We start from the raw sequence: 22,950 nt of genomic DNA, 5'->3' as shown, positions 1-22,950 counted from the left end.
GTATGACTATATTATCCGCCATGTTGCCAGGTTTAAAGTCCTGAGTTGGCTGTGCAGGATCTGATTGTTTTGCTGGGACAGTAGATGAGGTTTTTGAGGTAAGGTCCAAGCTGGGCATTGAGACAAGTTCTTTAGGACTGGAAACCAGTACTGTCGGGGCCATTCTGGGGCAATCAGTATCATTTTTGGCTTCTCCTGTCTGACCTTTAGGAGCACCTTGGGGAGGAGAAGCAGTGGGGGAAAGGCATATACTGATAGGTTTTTCCAGCTGAAAGATAGGGCGTCCACTTTCTATGCTTGTCTGTGATAAGTCCTTGTGCAGAATCTTTTTAGTTGGTAGTGGTGAGGGGAGGCAAACAGATCTATGTCCGGGCATCCCCATTTCCTTGTTATCATGCTGAAGACTTGTGGATCCATCTGCCACTCGTGGGGATCCATGAGGTTTCTGCTTAGTTCGTCTGCTAGAGTATTTTTTCTTCCTGGCAGGAATTGTGCCTGCAGATGTATTTGGTAAGTTAATGCTGTGTCCCACAAAGTCATGGCTAGTCTGCAAAGGGGGTAAGAATGTGTGCCCCCATGCTTGTTTATATACCACATGACCGTGGTGTTGTCTGTCTTTATCAGTAGTTGTCCCGGATGAAGTAGGTCCTTGAAGGCTGTCAGGGCATTCTGAACAGCTAGCATCTCTTTTTGATTGATATGTAGATGCATTTGGGTTGAGGAACATGTGCCCTGAATGCATCTTCCTGCCATGTGGGCCCCCCAGGCATAATCTGATGCATCCTTTGTTAGTGTCTGCCTGGCTGGGGGTAATGTGAATGGCTGTCCCTTGTTTTATTGACAAGCCTTTGCCCACCATCAAAACTCCTGTTGTAGGCAGGGAATGAGAGTAATCATTGTTTCCAGGCTGTGGCAATGTTGAGTCCAAACACTTTTTAGGTACCACTGAAGTTTCCTCATATGCAGTCTTGCATATGGAATTAGTAGGATGCAGGCTGCCATGAAGCCCAAAGCCTGCAGAATTTTTTTTGCAGATAACTGGGCCTTTGTTGCCAACGTTTTGAAATAGGTAGTCAGTTGCCTTTGTTTGTCTGACGTGAGATAAGCCATCTGGGCAGTTGTATTTAAGCTTGCACCCAGGAATATTATCTCTTAAGAGGGTACTAGTTTTGATTTCTTTTCGTTGACTGTGTACCCTAGGCATGTTAGAAGTCTTTTCACAAATGCCAGATGCTGTAGAAGAATGTCCTTGCTCTCTGCTTGAATTAGACAGTTGTCCAAGTAAGGATATATTTGTATTCCTCTTTGTCTGCAGAATGCAATTACTGGTGCCAGGCACTTTGTAAAGACCCTGGGTGCAGTAGATAAGCCAAACAGCAGTGCAGAGAATTGGTAATGCATTGAGCCAGCCTTGAATCTGAGGTATCATCTGCATAACTGTCTGATTGGGACATGCAGGTATGCCTCTTTTAAGTCTAGAGTCACAAGCCAAGCGTTCTTGCCCAGCATGGGCAGAAGTTGCTGTAAAGTCAACATCTTGAATTTTGGTATATCCAGGAATGTGTTCAGAATAGATAGGTTCAGTATTGGTTTCCAGGCCTTTCCTTTCTGGGTACCAAGAACAGTCTTGAGTAAAATCCTTGTCCTTGCTCTTGTTCTGGTACTTGTTGAATGGCCCCCATGTCCATGAGGGATGAGACTTGTTTTTGTGCCTCTGTCCATTGTTTTTTTGGCAGATCTGGCCAGCCGTTTGCCTTTGGCAGGGAATGGAAATGGAACTTGTAGCCTTGTGACACTATATTTAGAACCCACTTGTCCTGGGTTATAATGTGACAATTTTGAGAAAAAAGTGCTAATTTTCCCCCTAAGGGTTCTGCCAGGAGATAAGTGCTTGGTGCAGGCAGGGGGAAGTCATTGGGACTGTTTCCTGTATGGTTGTGATTTGTCTTCTCCAACTTTGGAGGTAGAAGCACCCCATTGCTTTGACCTGTATGAACCTTGTGCCTGGGATCTCCCTCTAGGGCATCTGGATCTGCCCCTTTGAGGTCTGTCTCACACAGGAAAGGACCAATTCTTTGTAGACCAGTGGCTACTAAACCTAGGTGGCTGTACTTGTAAAAAATCTTTGACAGTTTGCATAGATTTAGCTTTGTCCTCCATTTTCTTTAACACCAAAGAAAGTATCTGTAAAGGTGCATCTAATAATTTAACTTTGACATGATCAGGCAGATTTTGTTCCTTTAACCAAGCATGCCTCCTAATTACAGAACCCGTAACTGTGGCCCTGCAGGAAGCCTGCAAAGAATCAAAACCACATTGCAAAGTATGCTTTCCAACTTGTTCAGCTGCATGCAATAAATCCTGCATTTCCTTGTTTTATGCACATTCCGAGTTTAATAACATTTTCTGTTTAAGCAATGCCATGTCATGTTGCTGATATTTGAGAATATGAAACTGACAGTTTAAGACCCTTATAGCCAAGGTAGCAGATGTGTAAACCTTTTTTCCCCATCTATCCAGTGCCTTAGAATCTCTGTCAGAGGGGGTAGGGTTTTTTGCAGTGGAAGCCTCAACTCCTTTGGGACCCTGTGAAATAGTTTCTGGGTCTGCAGCAGGGTTTTTAAAAAGGAATTTATGAGAGTCAGGAACCCTGTAATATCTGTCAGGCTTAGCAGGAGCTGGAGGTAAGGAGTCAGGGGTAAGACTAGACTCCAAAAACACATCATCCACAATGTCTAACACAGGTGGAATGGCTAGTGGCCTGTGTTGAGGCAGTAAAAGGAAATCCCTGTGCCTCTTTTTAGATTCTGAAAAATCTTGGCTCTCCCATTGGAAATGCTCCCTCATGGTATGCAAGGTTTCCCCAAAAGAATAGCCCTCTGGAGGAGAAGCTGAAGGTATAGATTCTTCAGCATCAGAATCCTCATAGGGGGGAAGAGAATATTCCTGATCAGAAGAGGAATCAGAAGAAATAGAAACCTGATCTGAAGATTCATAGTCAGTCTCTTGCCTAGGTCTCTTATCAGGAGGGAGATGGGAACCCCTGATCAAGGTAATTAAGTCTTCAGCCATTTTGAGCATCTGTTTTTTGGTCAAAGAGGCCTGTCCACATGGCTCTTGAATTTGTTTCTTTGCTTTAGAAGGTGCTTTAGCCTTTGAAGCTGAGGTTGGTTTAATGTAAAGATGTTTAGGTCTGAATACACCTTCAGAAGCCGGTGCCTGCTCAGCAGCTCCGGACCCCTCTGAAGGAATAGTATCCGAGGCTCCAATACCTTGAGTTTCCAGTGGCATGGCCGACTCCACGTGGGAGTAGGTAGTGGCCTGTGACTCTAAAGTAGCGGGCATCAGGGGCTGCGAAACAGCCTCACTGAGAACCGGCGACTGGCTTAGGAGAAGCTTTGTCATCGGTTTTGGGCCTCAGTTGTCTATCTCTCTCCTTTTCTTTGCGTTTTTTGTGAACTCCGGTAGTCAGATGGCTATCCGACGACATTTCTGGATAATTAAACCGGCGTCCAAAATAGTTTAAAGCAAAATCATACAGACGCTTAATAATGCATTGGTTAAATCTAGCACAAAACCGACAACCAGAAACGTTGTGATCAGGGCCTAGGCAATGAGTACAGTAAGAATAAAAGTCCTTATGAGGTATTTGCTTTCCACAAGAAATACAATTATTTACTTTTTCTGACATCGGTCTGGAGCAAGAAAAAAGTTTCCCCAACGGGGTACTTAGCTTTATTGAAGACTTTGGATCTGAAACTCGAACACGAAAATCTCAGGAGTTGGCCGACCGACACTTGCGAACTGCTTCTGCTTCGGGCACCGCGCAGCAAGAAAGACTAAAGAAAATGGCGTCGGCCACATCTTTTATACCCCTGACGACCTGACGTTAGGGAAGAGGCGACAGCAGCCGACACAGGACCCAGGACTTTGGAATTCAGGCCGACTGAGGGCAACCTGCCAGCAGGATTACCCAAATGTAATGACTGCAACAGTGAGGTCGGTTTGTGGGCAGACCACCCCTCTTTCTGATGGAAGAGTTCTATAATGTCTCCAAAGGAGACATCCTCAGGGGGTGACCAGGGGAAACATTTACCTTTGCCAAATCCGTGTCTTTGGTGAATGACTCTGGTGGGGTGTCTAAGTGCCTACTCTTGCACGTGCGTTTGCAAGGGATCTCCTCAGTAGGAATCTCTGGAGAAGACCCACCAACGTCCTGCTGCTCACAAGTGGGAGCTTCTTGAGGCAAAATGGCAGCAGGCTGTCCCTGAGATGGTAGGATGGTTGGGACCATACCCAAAACAGAGAGAGTCAGGACGGAGTCCGAGGCCAAGATGGTCAAGGGTCTCAACGAAATAGAGAGAACTTTCTCCACATCAATGGCCAAAGGAGAATGGACATCCTGAGAAAGGCCAGTAGGAGCCGTTCCCCTCTGACCCAACGGGGGAATCAGAGCTGAGACTCCAGGAGCCAAGATGCCGAGGGAAAGACTGCACTCTGACGTGCTCAGAGCCAACAGCAATCCCTCGGATCTGACACTGAGGCTATGGCTCCGAAAGCTTGTCTGATCTGACCTGGTCAGATCCGACATGCTCAAGGCAATGGCCGACGTTGAGATGCAAGGTACCATTGACGCCGACCCCTCAACCACAAGGCTCCAAAACCGAAAGCCGGATCAGAGAATGAGTGATCGGGGTAAAGAAAGACTGAGAGCTCCAGAGGGAGAGGTGGCAGGCAAGACCCCATCTGAATTTGGGTGCAGATAAACTTCCGTATCTTGTCCATCTCCGCTTCACTGAGGATCCGGGTTGAGTGGGAGGATGAGGCTACTGACACCGGTCTGGGTTGCTGGTGAGGGGAAGCCCGCATGGGTGACCGATATTCCTCCAGCTCAGGGGAGATCCTGGGAGAATGGAGCTGGGGAGATCCTGGTTTGGTATCTGGCCTAACTTTAGGCGGAGGGCCGGCGCTGTGCGGTCACGAGGCCACTTCCTCAGCCTGTCCTTCTTAGACTTCTCCCCTTTCTTGGACCTCTTGGCAGGAGTTAAAGTCCAGAGGCCAGGGAAGAGGCAGAAGTTGATGCTGCACTGTTAGTGGAGTATAGAAGAGGGAACAGATCAACAAAAATACTCAGAAAGATAGACGTGATAAAAGCAATGTGCAATATTACAATGGATCAGAGTCTATCATGCACTGTTGCAAATAACTAAAAATATCAGCACAAGCAGAAAAACTTAGAAGATACACATATATAAAGGAAAAGTAGAAAATAAGCAATTTATTGATGACCCCATAAAGTTTTACACAGAATTGGTAAACAAGGTAAAAAGAACTGAAAGACCACCCAAAAAAGAAAAAATAGGTACATTTTGGAGAAGTATTTATGAAGATCCTGTGGAACATAACAAAGATGCTAAATGGATAGAAAAAGTAAAATAATGTATAAGTTGTTGAAAGGTCTTTGTCTTCCGGCTTATCCCGGTTAGGGATCACCACAGCAGATCACAGGTCCACAGATTGATTGGCAGTTGTGTTTTTACAGTGCTGAGTTGCCAGCCTGGTGCCCAACCTTCAAAGAAGTTCAAAGGTACAGGATATGAAATGGGATGAAGTAGCAACAACAAAGTTAAGAAAAGCCTCTAACTGGAAAACACCAGGCCCAGATGTAATACCTAACTTCTGGTTAAAAGTATTAATATCTTTGCAAAAACATTTAGACATGAGTAAGAACTATTTATATGCTCACCCCAAACAGACACCAACCTGGCTAGCAACAGGAAAAACAAAGCTCCTACTTAAGAGTGAACCTGCAAGCTACCCTAAAAATTATAGACCAATAACTTGCCTTCCAACTACGTATAAACTATACACCGGAATTGATGCCGACAGAGTTTATAGAAAAAACTCAATCATGGCAATAGAACAAAAGGGCAATAAAAGAAAGTCACATGGAACGAAGGATCATCTGTTGCTAAATAAACTCATAATGGAGAACTGGAAAAAGAGGAAGAATCTAAGAATGGCACGGACTGACTAAAAAAAAGCATTTGATAGTATCCCACATTTATGAATAAAACAGTGCTTAAAAATGTATAAGATGCATCCTATACTGATCAACTACATTACAGTGACCATGAAACAGTGGCAGACCACTTTGCAATTAAACCATGATAAAGGATAAATTATTATTCCATGAATAAAAATCCAAAGAATATATTACAGGGTGACTCCTGGAGAAGTTGTTTGACCGCAACTGAGCTACAAAATATAAGTATCTTTTGATTATTTTTACAGATTACTGTTTTTATAATTTAATATATATAAAGCACTTTGTCTATTCAGAATCTTCACAAATCCTTATCTGTTTAAAAACTTTCATTTGACTCTGTAGTGCTTTGCTGTCTTAGGCTATTGTATAAACTGAAACATTTACTCTGTGTAATTATCTCTTGGCTAGTGGGGGCTGGTTCTTTTGTGTTCTTGTAAAAAAAAGTTGTTGTTCTGGTCTTGCCCTAACTTTGGTAGGTCTCTGTATTTGCACACAGTGCAGGCTGGAGAAGTTGTTTGACCGCAACTGAGCTACAAAATATAAGTATCTTTTGATTATTTTTACAGATTACTGTTTTTATAATTTAATATATATAAAGCACTTTGTCTATTCAGAATCTTCACAAATCCTTATCTGTTTAAAAACTTTCATTTGACTCTGTAGTGCCTTCTGTTCCTCCTTTTTCCCTTTTCAAAAAGTAAAACAAAACTTTTTTTTTCTCTTTTTCGCCTGAACCTTCTTGTGTTCTGACTGTCCTTCTCAAACATATTGGAAATATACAGTATATTTCAGAGCATTTGTTATAACTGTATTTGCTATAACTGATTTAAGTATTTTTTTCTGGCTTTTTGAATATTTACTGCTTAGCGACTGCATCTTAGCCTGTTTATACAGCTCTGCATTCTATTTAAACTGTTTTTGTGTTGATTAACTGTTTTGCACTCTTAAAAAGTTATTTGTTGCTTAATTTTACCTGTAGGCTAACACACTCAAGTGTGCTAGCCGCTTAAAAGCATTTACTGTCTTTTTTTCCTTGTCTCTGTAAAAAAAAAAAAAAAAAAAAAAATCTCTTGTTTTCCCACCTTACTGAACTAGAGTAGTCCAGTTTCAGAGTTGCTGATCCCTGGGCTTTGTTTTTAGTTCCTGTTACTGATCCATTGCCTTATTAGGAAGGAGGAAGTTTCTTTGCTTACCAGTGGGAGTGGGAAGCACTGAGCAGCCTTTTTGTCCGAATTGGTGAAGTTTCAGCCAGAAACTAGTAGTCCATTGGTCGTTTTGGGCCAATTCCTAGCTCCTTTCAGCCCCTGCTATAAAACACGCTAAACACGCGTTTTCCAGCTTGTACCAACTCAGCACAGATCCTCGTGGTGGCCTGCAGAGTGATCCAAGCAGCAGAGAGCTAAAGGAGTGACTTTCTACCAGATATAAGTATTTTTGTGGCTTTCCCACTGTTATTAAGCTAGCGACTGCATTTCGCCTGTTTTACTGCTACTTTAAGTGATTTCTGCATTTTACACTGTTTATTGCACTTTAAGTTACTAATTGTTGCAAATTGTTTCTGTAGGCTACACACTAAAGTGCACTAGCCGATTTATAGCATTTACTGTCTGTTTTTTTTCCTTATCTCTGTAATAAAACAAAAAAATCTCTTGTTTTCCCGCCTTACTGAACTAGAGTAGTCCAGTTTCAGAGTTGCTGATCCCTGGGCTTTGTTTTTAGTTCCTGTTACTGATCCATTGCCTTATTAGGAAGGAGGGAAGTTTCTTTGCTTACCAGTGGGAGTGGGAAGCACTGAGCGGCCTTTTTGTCCGATTTGGTGAAGTTTCAGCCAGAAACTAGTAGTCCATTGGTCGTTTTGGGCCAATTCTTAGCTCCCTTCAGCCCCCTGCTATAAAACACGCTAAACGCGCGTTAGCGCGATTTAGCTGAGTTCCACTGTTGCACACAAGAGCAGCGGTTAAACAAGGTTAAACTATTCGGGCCATCTAAATTCCACTCCTCAAATTTTCCCTTAGAACTACCTTCCTCGAGCTGTACTGCTGATCTAACCAGCGTATCCTATAACTGAAAAGTTCATCTCTACTTGATTCCCAAGTAGACTATTCTCTATCTGTAAAGCCTAGCACTTACTCCTACAGTACTTGCACCTTGATAAAGCACTCTTATTATAGATAGTACCCCACCAGCCTAAAACCCACTTCCCCCGGAGTCCTTTGAAAGTCACTTTATCTACTACTTCTAGTATGTCGAGGGATCAGTTGCTAGTGTCCTCTCCAGCTCAACTGGTGAACCTGGGAATATTGAGGCAATGTTACAATTGCCTCATGTACACAGAACAATCCTCTCCTTCTCCCACAAAACACAAATACATGCGAGAGATGCAACTATACGGCCAAACTGGAGGCTGAGCTCTCTCAACATAGGACTGGCAAGACCAGACAGGAGGAGAAGGTAACCACACACAATACATACCCAGTCACACATGGTACCATCACAACTTCAAATCATACACATACTCACACAAAGACATACTCGGAGGCTCTGATCAAAAATTTACCAAAACAGCAGAGGCCACCAAAGCAGACACCCAAACAACTACCACCTCACGACCCAAAACATGCAACACATAGACCACACAGTCAGAGTGTCAAACAGTCACAGCCCTTAAGGCCAAACAAAATGCCAGACACACTTGTCATTGGTGATTCCATAGTCAGACACACTGGCGTCCGCTCACCAGACTGAGTAAGGAGAAGGTCACAGTAAGCTGCCTGTCGGGCTAGAATCCGCCACATAGCAAGCACTCAGGTCTCTCATCAGCAGGTACAAGTACGACTCAGTCATTGTCCACGCTGGTGTCAACGACCTGAGGCGTACCTCCTTGGACTACATGAAAGGGACATCGAGGAGCTCTCTGATTATGTAGCCCAGGCAGGTATGACCCTGACCTTGAGCAGTATCCTACCTTCACCTAGAATGATGCCACAATACAGTGATAAGATGATCAGCTTTAATAATTGGCTTAAATTCTGGTGTCATTCAAAGGGATCAATGTCTGTCTGCCTGGGATGACATGCTGGACAAGCCACGCTGCTTCGCAAGGGCGGCTTGCACCTGTCACCCTGGGCTTCCGGATATTGGCAAAGGCTCTTGCCACCCCATAGTGCCTTTTTAGGCAAGGCTCAAATTCTAAACCTACCACCCTAGAACACCAAAAGGAAAAAAACTAAGGGTAATGCTGCTCAATGCCAGAAGTCTCACTCTCAAGATGCACTTTCGAGGCCCTTCTCAATATGGAGAACATCGATGTCTGTGCTGTGACAGAAACCTGGTTCAAGGCTCCTGAGAGCACCCCAGCACTAACAGGTTTCACCTCATATCATGCGTTCCGGCCCCAAAATCCGGACAACACCAAGAAAGGAGGGTGTCCATATTCATAAAGGACACCCACACCTCAAGGTTGGTGGCAACGCACGATGCATCGGAGACCATCCAGGTGCAATTAACCATAGGCAAGACTGCTCTGCAATTTGTAGCATGTTACAGGCCACCCTCTCAAACTCAGGAACCTCACATGGCCTTCCTGAAAACATTGGAGGGATAAATGTATCTCCAAACACCATCATACTAGGTGACTTCAACTACCCTAATATAGACTGGGAACACTACTCAAGCCCGAACACTCTAACCCAAAGATTCCTGGAGTTCATAAACTCAAATGCCATGGAACAACTAGTCACCATCCCCACAAGAGGAGAAAACATACTTGATCTCATCATCACGAACATGGGATCAAAATGTTCAACACCGGAAGTATACCCCTCACTGGTGAGATCAGATCATAAACTAATCTCGCTGGAGGTCCTCATCCGCCCCACCTGAAACAAAAAAGACCACAGTGAAAAACTTCTCAAAAGCCTATTTCACACTTCGAAAAACTAGTGTGGTCTCCTTTAAGGCCCCTGAGCCAGTGGTAAACATTACTCAAACCGCTGAATCACTTACAAATGCCTTCTACCAGCACCTACAGCACTGCATGGATCAGGCAATCCCAAACAAAACTAAGACTCTCTGTACCAAAGGCAAGCGTCCAGTCTGGTGGACCCCAGCCATAAACAAGCTCTACAACAAAAGGAGGAAGCTACTACAAGATAGAGCAAAATCCTTGAAAGGTAAGACACCTTTGATCATTATAAGTAAAAAACTAAGAGCTCTCATAAAATCATCCAAGGCAAATTTTGAGAGAAAAATCGCCAAGGACTCTAAAGACGATCATAAGGCCTTCTTTAGCTATGTTAGAAACCTAGGAGGAAACTCCCAGATATGCTCAGAATTAGTTCAAAATGATGTGAAAATTACTGAACCTACACACATTGCTAACATACTGTCTGACAGGTTCAGTGCAAACTTCTCCCCCCCCTCCCCCCCAAAAGGAGAGATATCTATTCCAGAGGATTGTAGCCCCCCAAACATCTCCAACGCCCAGGTGAGAACTGCCCTCACTAAGGCAAGAAACACAGCATCCATGGGACCGGATGGTGTCCCCGGCTGTGTGCTTCATGAACTCAACGAGGAATTAAACCCACAGTTAGGACAGCTGTTTAATCTTAGCCTCACCTCAGGATACGTACCCAAGGAGTGGCGCCTGGCGACTGTGGTCCCACTTCATAAGGCGGTGCCTCCACAGACCCTGGAAATTACCGCCCATTAGCTTGACAAGCCTTATCTGCAAAGCCATGGAGAGGATCATAACGGAACTCATAAATAAAGACATAGGGAACTTGCAGACTTTGGATCCAACCCAGTTTGGCTTTGTCAAAGGCAGATCCTGCCTCTTAAACTTGGTTGACTTTTTGAGACAGTCACCAAGGCCATTGATGAGGAAAGGCAGTCCATACAGCCTACCTCGACCTGGCAAAGGCCTTCGACACAATACCCCACTCAGGTATCATCGAAAAACTCATCAGCTTGAATGTAAACCCATACATCACAAGATGGGTTGCAAACTGGCTAAGTGACAGAACCCACAGGGTCAGAGTTGCTGGAGCCATGTCAGACTCAAAGCCTGTCACAAGTGGTGTCCCACAGGGCTCAGTCCTGGGTCCACTCTTGTTCGGCATCTACTTTTCTGAAGTACAAGCCAACACAGGAGGGTTATGGCTGACAAAGATTGCAGATGACTGCAAACTGGGCGCTATAGTCGAAAACACATCTGACACAGATATCCTCCAGAAGGGCCTCACAGAAATGGATAACTGGTGCCAGAGCCATGGCCTGAAGTTAAATGCCAAAAAATGCATAGTCATACCCTTCGGGAAAAACAAGGTTACCCCTAGCTACCATATAGGTGGCAATCCACTGAGCACAGAAAAAGTCATCAGGGATCTGGGGACCCAAGTTGACAGTAGCCTTTCGTTTGACACTCATGTTGCTAAAGTAGTTAGGAAAACCTTCTATATCGCCCACCTGATCATGAAGGGATTCACATCTAGATCAAGGGAGGTCATCGTCCCCTGTACTCATCACTCATTAGACCTATGATTGAGTACAATGCCCGTTTGGAATGTATCTGACCAGACACCTGCTGCAGCTTGAAAGGCCCCAAAAGTTCCTCACCAAAAGGATAAAGGGTCTCAAAAATATGTCTTATGCTGCCCGACTGAAAGAACTCCAGCTCTATTCAGTCTCATACAGCTTGCTCAGAGGTGACCTGTGCCTGACATATAAGGCCATGTCAAACCCAGATTTGATGAATATGCTTCACCTCAAAAATCTAGATCCCTCAGAACCACAAGGCGGGAGACTTAAACCTTGACACGGTTATAAATAGAACGTGCTGGAGGGACAGATTCATCACCCAGAGACTCCCTATGCTGTGGAACAAAATCCCGGTACATGTGAGGCAGAGCACCTCGCTGGCCTTGTTCAAGAGGAATCTTGACCAATGGATGGGAGATCGCAGATATACCCCAGGGATTACTTCAGTGTCACTGCTTGACAGAGGCACAGAAAAATGATAGGCATAGTTTTTATTCAAACTAAAGGGGTGGCGAAAGCCACATAACTATGGGCTAGGCTTATAAATGCCCTTGGGCAGATAGCCTAGTATGAACCTATGAACCTCTGCTATTATGTCTTTCCCTCAACCCATTAAGCTGTCTACTTAACAGATTATAGGCCATGGCTATAACTTGTCTCCTAGAAAACAACAAAGTGTAAAGACTTCTCATCTTCTCCTTGTCAATGATTTCAAACTGTATAGCTCATCAGACGAGGAACTGAAAATACATCTGCAAGTAGTCAAATCTTTTTCAGACTATATAAAAATGTTGTTTGGTCTTGATAAGCGTGCAAAAGCAACCTTTAAAGCAGGAAAATTGCAGCACCAAGAAAACATCAGTTTAGGGCAAGAATGTGATATAAAAGAACTTCAGCAAGAGGGAGTATATAAATATTTGACAAATGATGAAGGATCAACAATAAAACAGGAATAAATTTGAATAAAACTTAGTAAAGAATATTTTAGAAGACTTAAACTAATCCAGAAAACAGTGCTAATATCTAGGAACAAAATTCAAGCTATAAACCAATTTGCTCTTCCTGTCCTAACTTGCAGTTTTGGAGTGACAGACTGCCTCAAAAACATGGTGGATAAATTAGACAGGAAAACAAGAAGAAAAAAAGGAAAAATGGATATGAAATATCAGCAATGGTAATCAGAGATGCACTACGAAGTGGAAAAAGGAAAGAAGAAAACCAACTATAGTAATTAAGAATTACACAGATGTAGGTAGGGATGTAATGAAAAATATAAAAAAATATAATTTTAGGAAAAAAGTTAAATTAGATTAAAAAAAAAAAAAAAAAACACTTAGCTGAAAACACCAAAATATATGCTTGAGAGCTCATAGCGACCATGTCCTTTCGTGAAAGTGGCAAACATGATCTGAATATAGGATGTTAGGGATACAGCATTGTGGATAAGGGAGCAGTTTGAGAGTTTCCAGTGGCCACAAGCTGAAAATAATGTCTGAGTTGGATCCAAACCCAATTGTTGAGGAATGAACAAAAATTGACAGCGTCAGATAAGCTGTTTTGAGCTGCAGTTTGGTTCAAGTTCAGGTATTCTTGCATACAATACTGGAGGCAAGAAAGTAATATTCCACAAATGAGGGCTGACTGCTTTGAAATTACTCTTGGATGGGAACTGTTTATCAAGTCAATACCAATAGCAAGGAGTACTGTGGGAAGCTCTTAGAATGAAGAAGACCATTCTATAAACCTTTAACACCGTGAATCTTTAGAAAACTAGATCCAAATGAGTGCTACAACTGTTATGATGTAATAAACTGCTTCCTGCTGTGTGCACTGTTAAGTGTGTTTGGCATTAAAATAAATAACCACATTAAATGAAGTGTCCATGTCTATTATTAAATAACAGTATGTCATACTATTCTTTAGTGGTATCATGTACATTAATAGTTGCCTTTGAGTTAGCCCTGATTACACAGACTAACTCTACAAAGGTACAGTATCCGAGATCCTAAAAACTATAAATGAAAAAGAACAGGATGATCAAAAAGCTGCATGATCCGGGGTTCAGGGCTGACCTCTGGTCAATATATGCATGAAGCATGCACATTCTCCTACTCTGTTTGTGTGGATTTTTCTCCATATACTCTGGTTTCCTCTCACTTCCCAAAAACATACTGGTTAATTGGTTACTCTAAATTATTCGTAAACTGCACCTACACGTTCTTACAGCCCACTTCATAGCAATAAATGGTCCAAGAAGGACCATTTCACTTACCTGAGCTTATCAAGTAGAAATCAAATATAATGTCTCAGTTTTCTTCAATGTCATAAAATAAATATAAAATATTTCTGTTACTTACTGTCCCTTTCTTTCTTCTTTAAGCGTTTTTTCCTTCTGTCAATAGATGCTACTTCTGCTTTTAAAGATAAATAATGTTGCCTAATCTCCTGCAGCTTCTCTTGTAGGAATGTTATACGTTCTTCTGCTGTCATTCTCTCGAGATCAGCTGAAATATATATCATTTAATAAAATGTATTAGTTACCACTAAATTATGACTTGGCAACAATCCCACATAACACTCAAAACATGAGCAGTTTGCTGTGTCTAGAAGCCAGTGACTGAGTGGTGCTCTTTATTCAGTTAAACTACTGAACATATTGTACCAGTCTGTTTAAATGCATCCTGAGGTTTCCCCAGAAAACCATGTGTGGACCTAAGGGGACCAATTCAGTCAACTACAAGTAAGAAAATGAGTAAATAAAATGTAAACTTGCTTTTCAACAGGCTCTATAGCCACTGCACCTTAAAGAAAAAATGTGCAAATCCATGCAAATAAATGCTGTATGCCTTCTTGTATCAGCTCAACCCAGGGAGTGTCAATGAAGTCTGCTACCACCATGACAGAGATAACCAGCTATAAACAAGACAAGAAACAATACATTTGGGCCAGGTTTCCTACTATGCAGATTTTAAACTTAGCACTCTTGTTGCACCTTCATATGAAGAACTAAGAGCTCAGTGACCTATCTAACTCACTTGGTTCATTCTTTTTAAAACAGCAGCAGGTGTAACAGGTCAAACTTTCTTGTGTACTGGCACCACACCAGTGGAGTAAAGAACATTTACTGAAACTATAAAAATTCAAAGGAAAACAGCAAGTGAAAACATTTGGTAAAATCTGCTACAAGCATACAATAGGCAGTTTAAAAAAATGAAACATAGCTAATGCTTCCTCTGCAGGTGGCCCGGCTTAGGGGATTACTAATCCATACCCCCACTGTGGCTTCCATGGACATGTAAAAATTATACAAACGTATAAAATTATAAATGTCTGGTAATTACGCAGAACACTCAGTAGTAGCTCAAAAGAGTTACAATAAAAAGGGGACAGCAGAATAAAAATAGCTGCCCACTGCAGAGGGCTAGCGTGATGATTATCTGATACATTAGGTACTCTCACATCTTTTACATCTTAATACACAGAATCCTTTGCAGTGGGTAGCAGCTTGGAAGAACCCCAAGCAATACTAACAATGTTGTCATCTTATAAAAAGGGATGCATGGGGAAGGATACAATTGGCAGTGGCAGTCCTTTCCTCATTTTCAGGGTTTCATCCTCATCCCTCAAACGGCAATTCTCCATTTCCACTAGTCCTGGAAAAATGCTGTCTCTAGGGATCGTAAGAACAGGGAAATGATTGCATTCAAGAAACTTGCAGATGCCAAAGAAAGAAGGAACTTGTGAGACCAGTCCTAGAATTTTCTTTCCTAAAGCTTCACATCAAAGTCTCAAAGTTCAAAATGTTTTCGCTTCAGTCTCTATTATCCCTCATCTCACCTCTCAGATTTCTGGTAATTCTACATTTAAAACATACTTATCATCACATCCCAGTTTTGAAAGAATTCATATTTTTGTCAGATTTTTCAAATACTTTCTGTGTTTGTGCTTATATTTACTGCTCTCTCTCATCCTTTGGCTATCTGCATCTCCAAAGGTGTTTACAAAATGTCTGGCTGCGGTAATAGCTCACTGCAGACTGCAAGACATTCAAATTTACATATCTAGCTCATATTTAGACTCTCTAGATTCTATTTCAAAATTCCAAGAATTTCTTGCCTGGGTAAAGGACCTCCTTTTCAGCTTGGGGACCCGGAAGAACATAAAGAATTATTTTCTTGTTTCTTCTCACAGGATAGTTTTACTGGGATTCATCCCTTCTGAAGGACTTTCTTCCTCAGAACAAGTAGAACTTTACAAGGAACAGTTTCCGAATTTCTTCAACCAGTGTCTGACTTCATCTAAGGAGTATCTCAGAATTCTGGGTTTCGTGGCCTCAAAAATTCTCATGATTTTTATGGCCCAAACTTCACATGAGAGAAAATTCAATGGTTCCTCAAATCTGTTTGCACTCTGGTATTTTTCTTTTCTAAATACCAGTGCTGGCGTTTGTCAAAAGGGAGTTACTCTGGTAAGAAAACCAGTTATCTCCCAACCCAGGTCTCCTCATCTCCCTTCCAACTCCCACTCAGCTTGTAAACACAGATGCCTCAAAAGTTGCTTACGGAGCTGTTTCCAAGGGATGTGGTAAAAGGTCAGGGTCTGTGAACAAACAGGTCAGATTACAGCATAAAAAAAGTCAAAGAAATGATGGCAGTAACAAATGCTCTCAAATCTCTAAATCATCTTTGGACTTCGGGATCTCTGGTAGTAGCACCACCACAGTAATGTAATACATAAACTAATTGGGGAATCAGATCATACTTCCTTTCCAGACTAACTATGGTAGCCTAATTCCTAGCAAATCATCACAAACTCAAGTTACCCACCTCTTTCACATCTTTCTAATTGCTTAATGCACACTGCAACTCTTAGGATATTAACCTGTTTTTCCCATCTTATGTTTAAAATCTGCAACACCTAGTCCAAGGTCAGTAATCACTGGAAAGTTCACATTCTGTTTCACGGTAGCCATCTTGGAATTAATGCTTCTGTTTTGCTCTTGATGAGAGAAGGAGACAGAGACATTATTTCTCTGAGAGTGCTGAGCACCTAAAAGCCTAATAACTGCTTCATAACAGCCAGCTTGGAATTTCTGCTACTGATTTGCTCCTGGTGTAAGAAGGAGCAGAGGGTCATTGATTCCAGACTGTCTCTGACTGGCCAGTGGGTGTCTGTGTGGAACCTTCCTGATTGGTATGGTTGCGGTTCAATGAGACTGCTGATCACCAAAGAGCCTGTGGCCTGCTTCCTATCTTGGTATTAGTGCTACCCATTTTGACTCTGGTGAGAGAAGAAGCAAAGGAACAGTGAATCTCAGCACTGTGAAGCTGTGGTGAAACTAGCACTAGTAGTAACCAGGAAGTACACAATTAGGCGAATCCCCACTATTCATCATTCTTTACAAAGCTAACTCTTTCTTTTCAAAAAGCACTGCTTGGTTATCTACTGTCTAACCTAACTTGACAGCATCTCCCTTAACACTTCATCTGTGAAACTTCAGGGTCTACTATGGTAATTTCCCTCAAAACTGCTCTGTACAGACACAAGTATCTTGAATTGCCATTTCCCCTGTTAAAATACTCTTGAAATTTTAACAATACCTAGATATACACACTTGAACTAGTTTGCGTAGTGACAAGCACTGCCCCCCCCCCGAGTGGTGAACCAGATACTCCTGACTTTACTCTACAGTCTCATAGCAAACATCTAATCAATAAAAATGGGCCTGTTGCCATGGATACAAACTTTCCACTATCTCTGTTGTCAGGTTGGTGGATACGGGCATCCTGAGGCAATGCAGAAATTGCCTCATATTCACTGACAACCAGCTAATTCTCAAACAAAGTGATAAGGTATGGGAGAGGTGTATTTACACAATGTCACTGGAGGCAAAGATTTCAGATAAAAGCGCTCCTAATATCAATCATGTTTTCAGTAGTTAACACACTACACCCATCATGTACCACATAAATAAGACATATAGACCCACATATGCTGAGACACTTAAACGCACCCTTCCTAAAGCCCAAAGATATCATAGATGAAAGAACATATAACAAATGCCCACACCAGCCCCAAATCAACTCTTTCAAAACAAAACCCACATCAACACATACAGCCACATTTCATGCAGTTTCTACTTCTACGCCCATAAGGCAAGCCACCACTACACAAAAATCTGGTCAGTGTAGACTCCATTGAGAGACACTCTAATGTCCCTCTCACCAGGCTAAGGAGAATGTCATGGCTGCTCATCAGGGGCCAAGGTCTGCCAGATTACACACACACACACTGGGCACTGGACCACAAGTACCAGGATGACTCAGTCACAGTCCACAAGGGTAGGAATGACCTGAGATCATGTTCCTCCCTAGACTAAATAAAAACAGACATGATGGTTCTCCTGGAATGTGTGTCCAAGGCTGGTATGAGCCTAGTATTGAGCAGCATTCTATTTTCTCCAAGGATGATGCCACAATATGAACAGAAGATGACTGGTTTTATTCACTGGTTTAGTTTCTGGTGCCATTCTAAGGGAGTATAATACTTGTCAGCATGAAATGAGATGGTCAACAGACCATATTGCTTTGTCACAGATGGTCTGCACCTCCCCCTCTATACTTTCAAATATTAGCTAAAACACTGTTCTCCCCCACAGTGCCTTTTTAGGCAATGCCAACCTGACAATCATTGTTGTGTCTTTCGGTTTTTCCTCGGTTAGGGGTCGCCACAGCGGAACTTCGGTCCACTAATGATTGGCAGTAGATTTTTACATACCGAGTTGCCGGCTCTGACGCACAACCTTCAACGAAGGTATGCCCATTCACGCACGTCTCCACACAGAAGACGCTCTAGCTGAGAATCGAACAGGACAACGTCTTACCATGAGGCGACAACGCTACCGCAGCACCACCACCGCAGTTGCCAACCAGACAATCATTACAATGTAGCACATCAAAACCAAGAAAATCTAAAGGTTTTCCTGCTCAATGTCAGGCATCTAAACAAGAAACTCCATGCCCTACAAGCTCTCCTCACCCTACAGGATGCTGTTGTCTCTGCAGTTGAGACATGGTTTAAAGCCACAGAGAGCACCCCAGCAGTGCTTTCCATACATTAATACCAGCTACCACACATGCAGGGACTTAAGGTGGAGGTCTCTCGATATACCTCAAGGCTGATCAAACAGGACAGTCCATATGAGCTTCTCCTACTTTAAATCATCATAGGCAAACTCCCATACTACATCCTTGCAGGCTATGGGTCACCCATAACATGTATTTAAACTTACTGAAAAAGTTCACCATCCAACCCAATACCATATTCAAGATGACTTTAATTACTTCACTGTTAACTGGGAATCATATGAGACACAAACTGTGCAGGCACAGAGATTCCTGGATTTTGTAAAACATAACCTCCCTGGACTAGACTGAAAATAAGCTGATCAAGGGAGCAAACATACTAGATCTGATCCTCACTAATATATGAGAGTGCTGCACACCCCCTTTTGTAATGTCCTCTCTGGCAAGATCAGAGCACAAAATGGCCTCCTTTGTAGTAAACATAAAGCCCAGAATCCAAGCTAACTCTGGAACATTCAAGAACTACTCTAAGACTAACTTCCTATTTTCAAGTGATAACCTGACAAAATTTCAAGCCCCCCACCCCCCGGAAAAAAAAAAATGAGAACACTGCTGCGTAAGTGGAACTCTTCACAGAAATAACAAGCATGTTGAAAGCTGCACAGAGGCAGCTGTACCTGCAAGGAATAAGTAAAAAACTAACTCAAAAAAGGAAGCAGCCCTGGTGGAATCCAACATCATCAGGATAACAGAATGAAGAAAATCATAGCAAAACGTATGAGGTGTAGAGCCCAGGTAGATAAAATTACTCTCATCAAACTAAATAAACAACTCAGAGGACAAATAAAAGTTCACCAAAGCCAAATTTGAGGTAAATCTGGCCTCCTGTGCCAAGGACATCCACAAGGCATTCTTTAGTTATTTCTGCAACCTTAAAGACAATACACAATTGAATGCAAAGATCATTGTTAATGGAGTCACCTATCAAACCTACTGGCAGACAAATTCAGCTCTAGCTTTAACCATACCCCCCACCACACCAATATCTCCCATCAGGAAATACCATGAAAAATACCCCCCCCAATTATTACCAGGGAACAGGTCCTCAGTGCTCTCTCTAAGACCAAGAACACTGCACTGATGTGCCCTTACAACATCCCTGGCTATCTTATAAATAGCCTGAAACATGACCTATCAGGCCCTCTGGAATCATGCTTAACCTTAGCCTCCAAACAGGATTCGTGCCTTAGCCATGGCTTTTGACACAATCCCCCCATTCAGGCATCATTGATAAACTCACCCAGCTGGGTAACAATCCATATATTGTCAGGTGGGTTGCAAACTGGCTCACTGGTAGAACTCATATGGTCAATGTAGAGGACTCCACCTCCTCCAACAGACCTGTAACCAGTGGTGTGCCACAGGGATCAGTTCTGGGACCCCTACTGTTCAGAATCTACTTCTTCGAGGTAAAGGCTAAAATTGTGGCTGACAAAGTTTGCTGATGACTGCAACCTGGGAGTGATCACTGAAACCCCTAGCGATGTCAACATCCCACAAGAAGGTCTTACGCAGACTAATGACTGGTGCCAAAGTCATGGTCTTACACTTAATGCTAATAAATGCATTATCATCCCCTTTGGCAAGGGTAATGTTCCTGCAAGCTACCATATCAATAGCAATACCCTATGCACACAGTCAGCGGTGACAGATCTGGGCACACATGTCGACAGCAACCTTAACTTTGATCACCGTGTCTCCACAGTGGTAAGAAGGGCATTTTATATTGCTCATCTCATAAGTAAGGGCATTGCTTCCAGAAAAAAAAGAAGTTATAACCTCCCTGTACTCTTCCCTCATCAGGCCAATAATAGAGTACAACACTCGCTTTGGTATGCTCCTTTCCAAACACCTGCAGCAATTGGAGAGACCACAAAGGTTCCTTACAAACAAAATCCAGGGTCTTCAAGATCTGTCTTATGTGGACAGACTGAAATCATTTTCACTTTATTTTGTGTCATACAGACTGCTTAGAGGTGACCTGTGCCTTGCATATAGAGCAATCTCTGATCCACCTTTAATGGAAATGCTGCACATTCGCAATTCAAATGGCACAAGTCACTTGGTCAAATGAACATAACCTGGTATGTGACATCAACAAAACTTTCTGGAGAGAGACATTCGTCTCATAGAGGTTGCCCTATTTTTGGAAGAAGCTTCCTATTCATGTTAAACAAATCTTCTCATTGGCTCTATTTAAGCGTAATTTGGACGACTGGATGGGTAATCTGAAATTCACCCCAGGGGTTCCACCTGTGTCCCTCTTGGACAGAGGCAATAGGTGCTGATTTTGGTTCTTGGGAACACTGGTTGAACTTGGCTAGACTTGTAAGGGCCCTGGGGCCGTTAGCTTAGTAAACTCCTATGATCCTATAAAATGGAGAGCAGCAATCATCATCCCTCTGCACAAAGGCAGGTGATCTACAGACCCAAGAAACTGCGGAACAAGTCTTACTAGTCTGATATGCAAAGCCATGGAAAGAATTATTAGGGAAATGGTCAACAATGACACAGGAAACCTCCAGACAATGAACCCAATCCAGTTTGGTTTCATCAACGGCAGGTCATGCCTACTCAACCTGGACTTCTTTGAGAATGGACAAGGGCAAAATGGTTCACGTCTACCTTGACCTGGACAAGGGAATTGACACAATACCCCTCTCAGGCACTGCGGACAAACTCAAGAGGTTAGGCATAAATCCTTACATCACACAGTGGATAGCCAGCTGGCTCGCAGACAGGACCCAAGAAGCTAAAACTGGGGAGTCCACCTCTACAAAGACGCCAGTCACCAACAGAGTTTCTGTTTTTTTGGAATCTATTTCTATAAAGTCAAGGCCAACATCAAGGGCCTCTGGATGAATAAAGTTGCAAATAATTGTAAATTAGGAGCAATCATAGAATCTCCCACTGACACTAACGTTCTCCAAGAAGGGCTGAAGCAAAAAAAATAGCTGGTCGCAGAACAATGGACTAAAACTAAATGTCAAGAAATGCATAACATTATCCTTTAGGAAGATAGCGACCCCTGGTAACTACCATATTGATAACACACTCCTAAAAGTTAATCCAGTAATAAAAGACTTGGGGACACACATAAATAGTAATCTAGCTTTTAACCATCACATGAATATGGTAGTGAGGAAATCATTCAATGATGCACAACTCTTAAACAAAGGCATGGCATCTAGGTTCAAGAAGGAATTGTTCCACTGTATTTGTCACTCATCAGGCCTGTCACTATGTAATTTTTTTTTTTGGTATGGACCTAACCAGGCACATCCTAACAACTGGAATGTCTACAGAGGTTCCTCACTATAAGAACACAGGGCATAAACAGCATCTCCTATGCAGAACACCTCAAAGCCATATCCCTGTATTCTGTCTCCAACAGGCTGTTGAAGGGAGATCTACACCAAATATACAAGGCATCTTTGGGTGCCCACTATGATGGACATCTTGCATATCTGAATGGGAAACAGCAACAGAATTACCAATTCTAAAGACTTAAACAGAACCTGCTGGAGAGACAGATCTGTATCCCAGGGATTACCCCCTTCTCTGGAACAGGCTCTCCATTCAAGAGAAGCACAGTTCTTCCCTAACTCAATTCAAATGCAACTTGGACAACTTAATGGAGAACCAGAAATTCACCCCGGGTTGGTACCTATACCTCTCTGATGGATACAAACAGCCTATAAATGGTTCATCTTCCAGGCCGCTGCTTGTAAACATTTCATCTCTCAAGCCCCTAGCTACTCTGGCAAGGGTACCAATACTTGTCAAGAGATTTGGGATGCATGGCTGGGCTTAAAAAGACCCCTGTGGTCATTAGCCTAATACACACCTATGAACAACTGATACCTTCAGGCAAACATTTTTGCAGACAAGCTGTGCAGGATTGGAACAGACCCTCACAAATGGAAAAGTGAACCCAATGGTCTTCCAGGAAATGATCCAGCTGTGGTGAACTTCTCAAATACATATACCTACCTCCATTTATACAGTTAAAGAAATTTGGCTCTATGTTTCCTTGCATACAGGCCTGAAAGACAAAAGCTTCTTCATTCTCATGGATTAGAATGTTCATATTCACCTTTCCACCATTTCAAAAGATTCAGGACTTGCTAAAAGATAACTGTTGTGACTCCCTTTTTGCCTAAGCAACAGTGGTTCTCCCTTCTTTAGAAAATTATATATGATTAAATGGAAAAAGAA

At 42.5% G+C, this 22,950-nt stretch overlaps 1 protein-coding gene across 1 annotated transcript in view; it reads right to left on the bottom strand.

Moving 5' to 3' along the window:
• The window catches only part of ARID4B (AT-rich interaction domain 4B), a 2,517,944-nt gene that overhangs the window by 45,822 nt on the left and 2,449,172 nt on the right, over positions 1-22,950 (bottom strand). Inside the window, exon 20 of the mRNA XM_044058160.1 lies at positions 13,945-14,091. Within this exon, the coding sequence (XP_043914095.1) occupies positions 13,945-14,091 (147 nt within the window). The remainder of the gene's footprint in view (positions 1-13,944; positions 14,092-22,950) is intronic.

The sequence above is a fragment of the Protopterus annectens genome, chromosome 16.part0, assembly GCF_019279795.1.
Source record: "Protopterus annectens isolate FY-2018-M chromosome 16.part0, PAN1.0, whole genome shotgun sequence".
NCBI classification, from domain to species: Eukaryota; Metazoa; Chordata; order Ceratodontiformes; family Protopteridae; genus Protopterus; species Protopterus annectens.
Note: the sequence above shows the minus strand (reverse complement) of the source record. Positions and strands in the feature narration are given on the sequence as shown.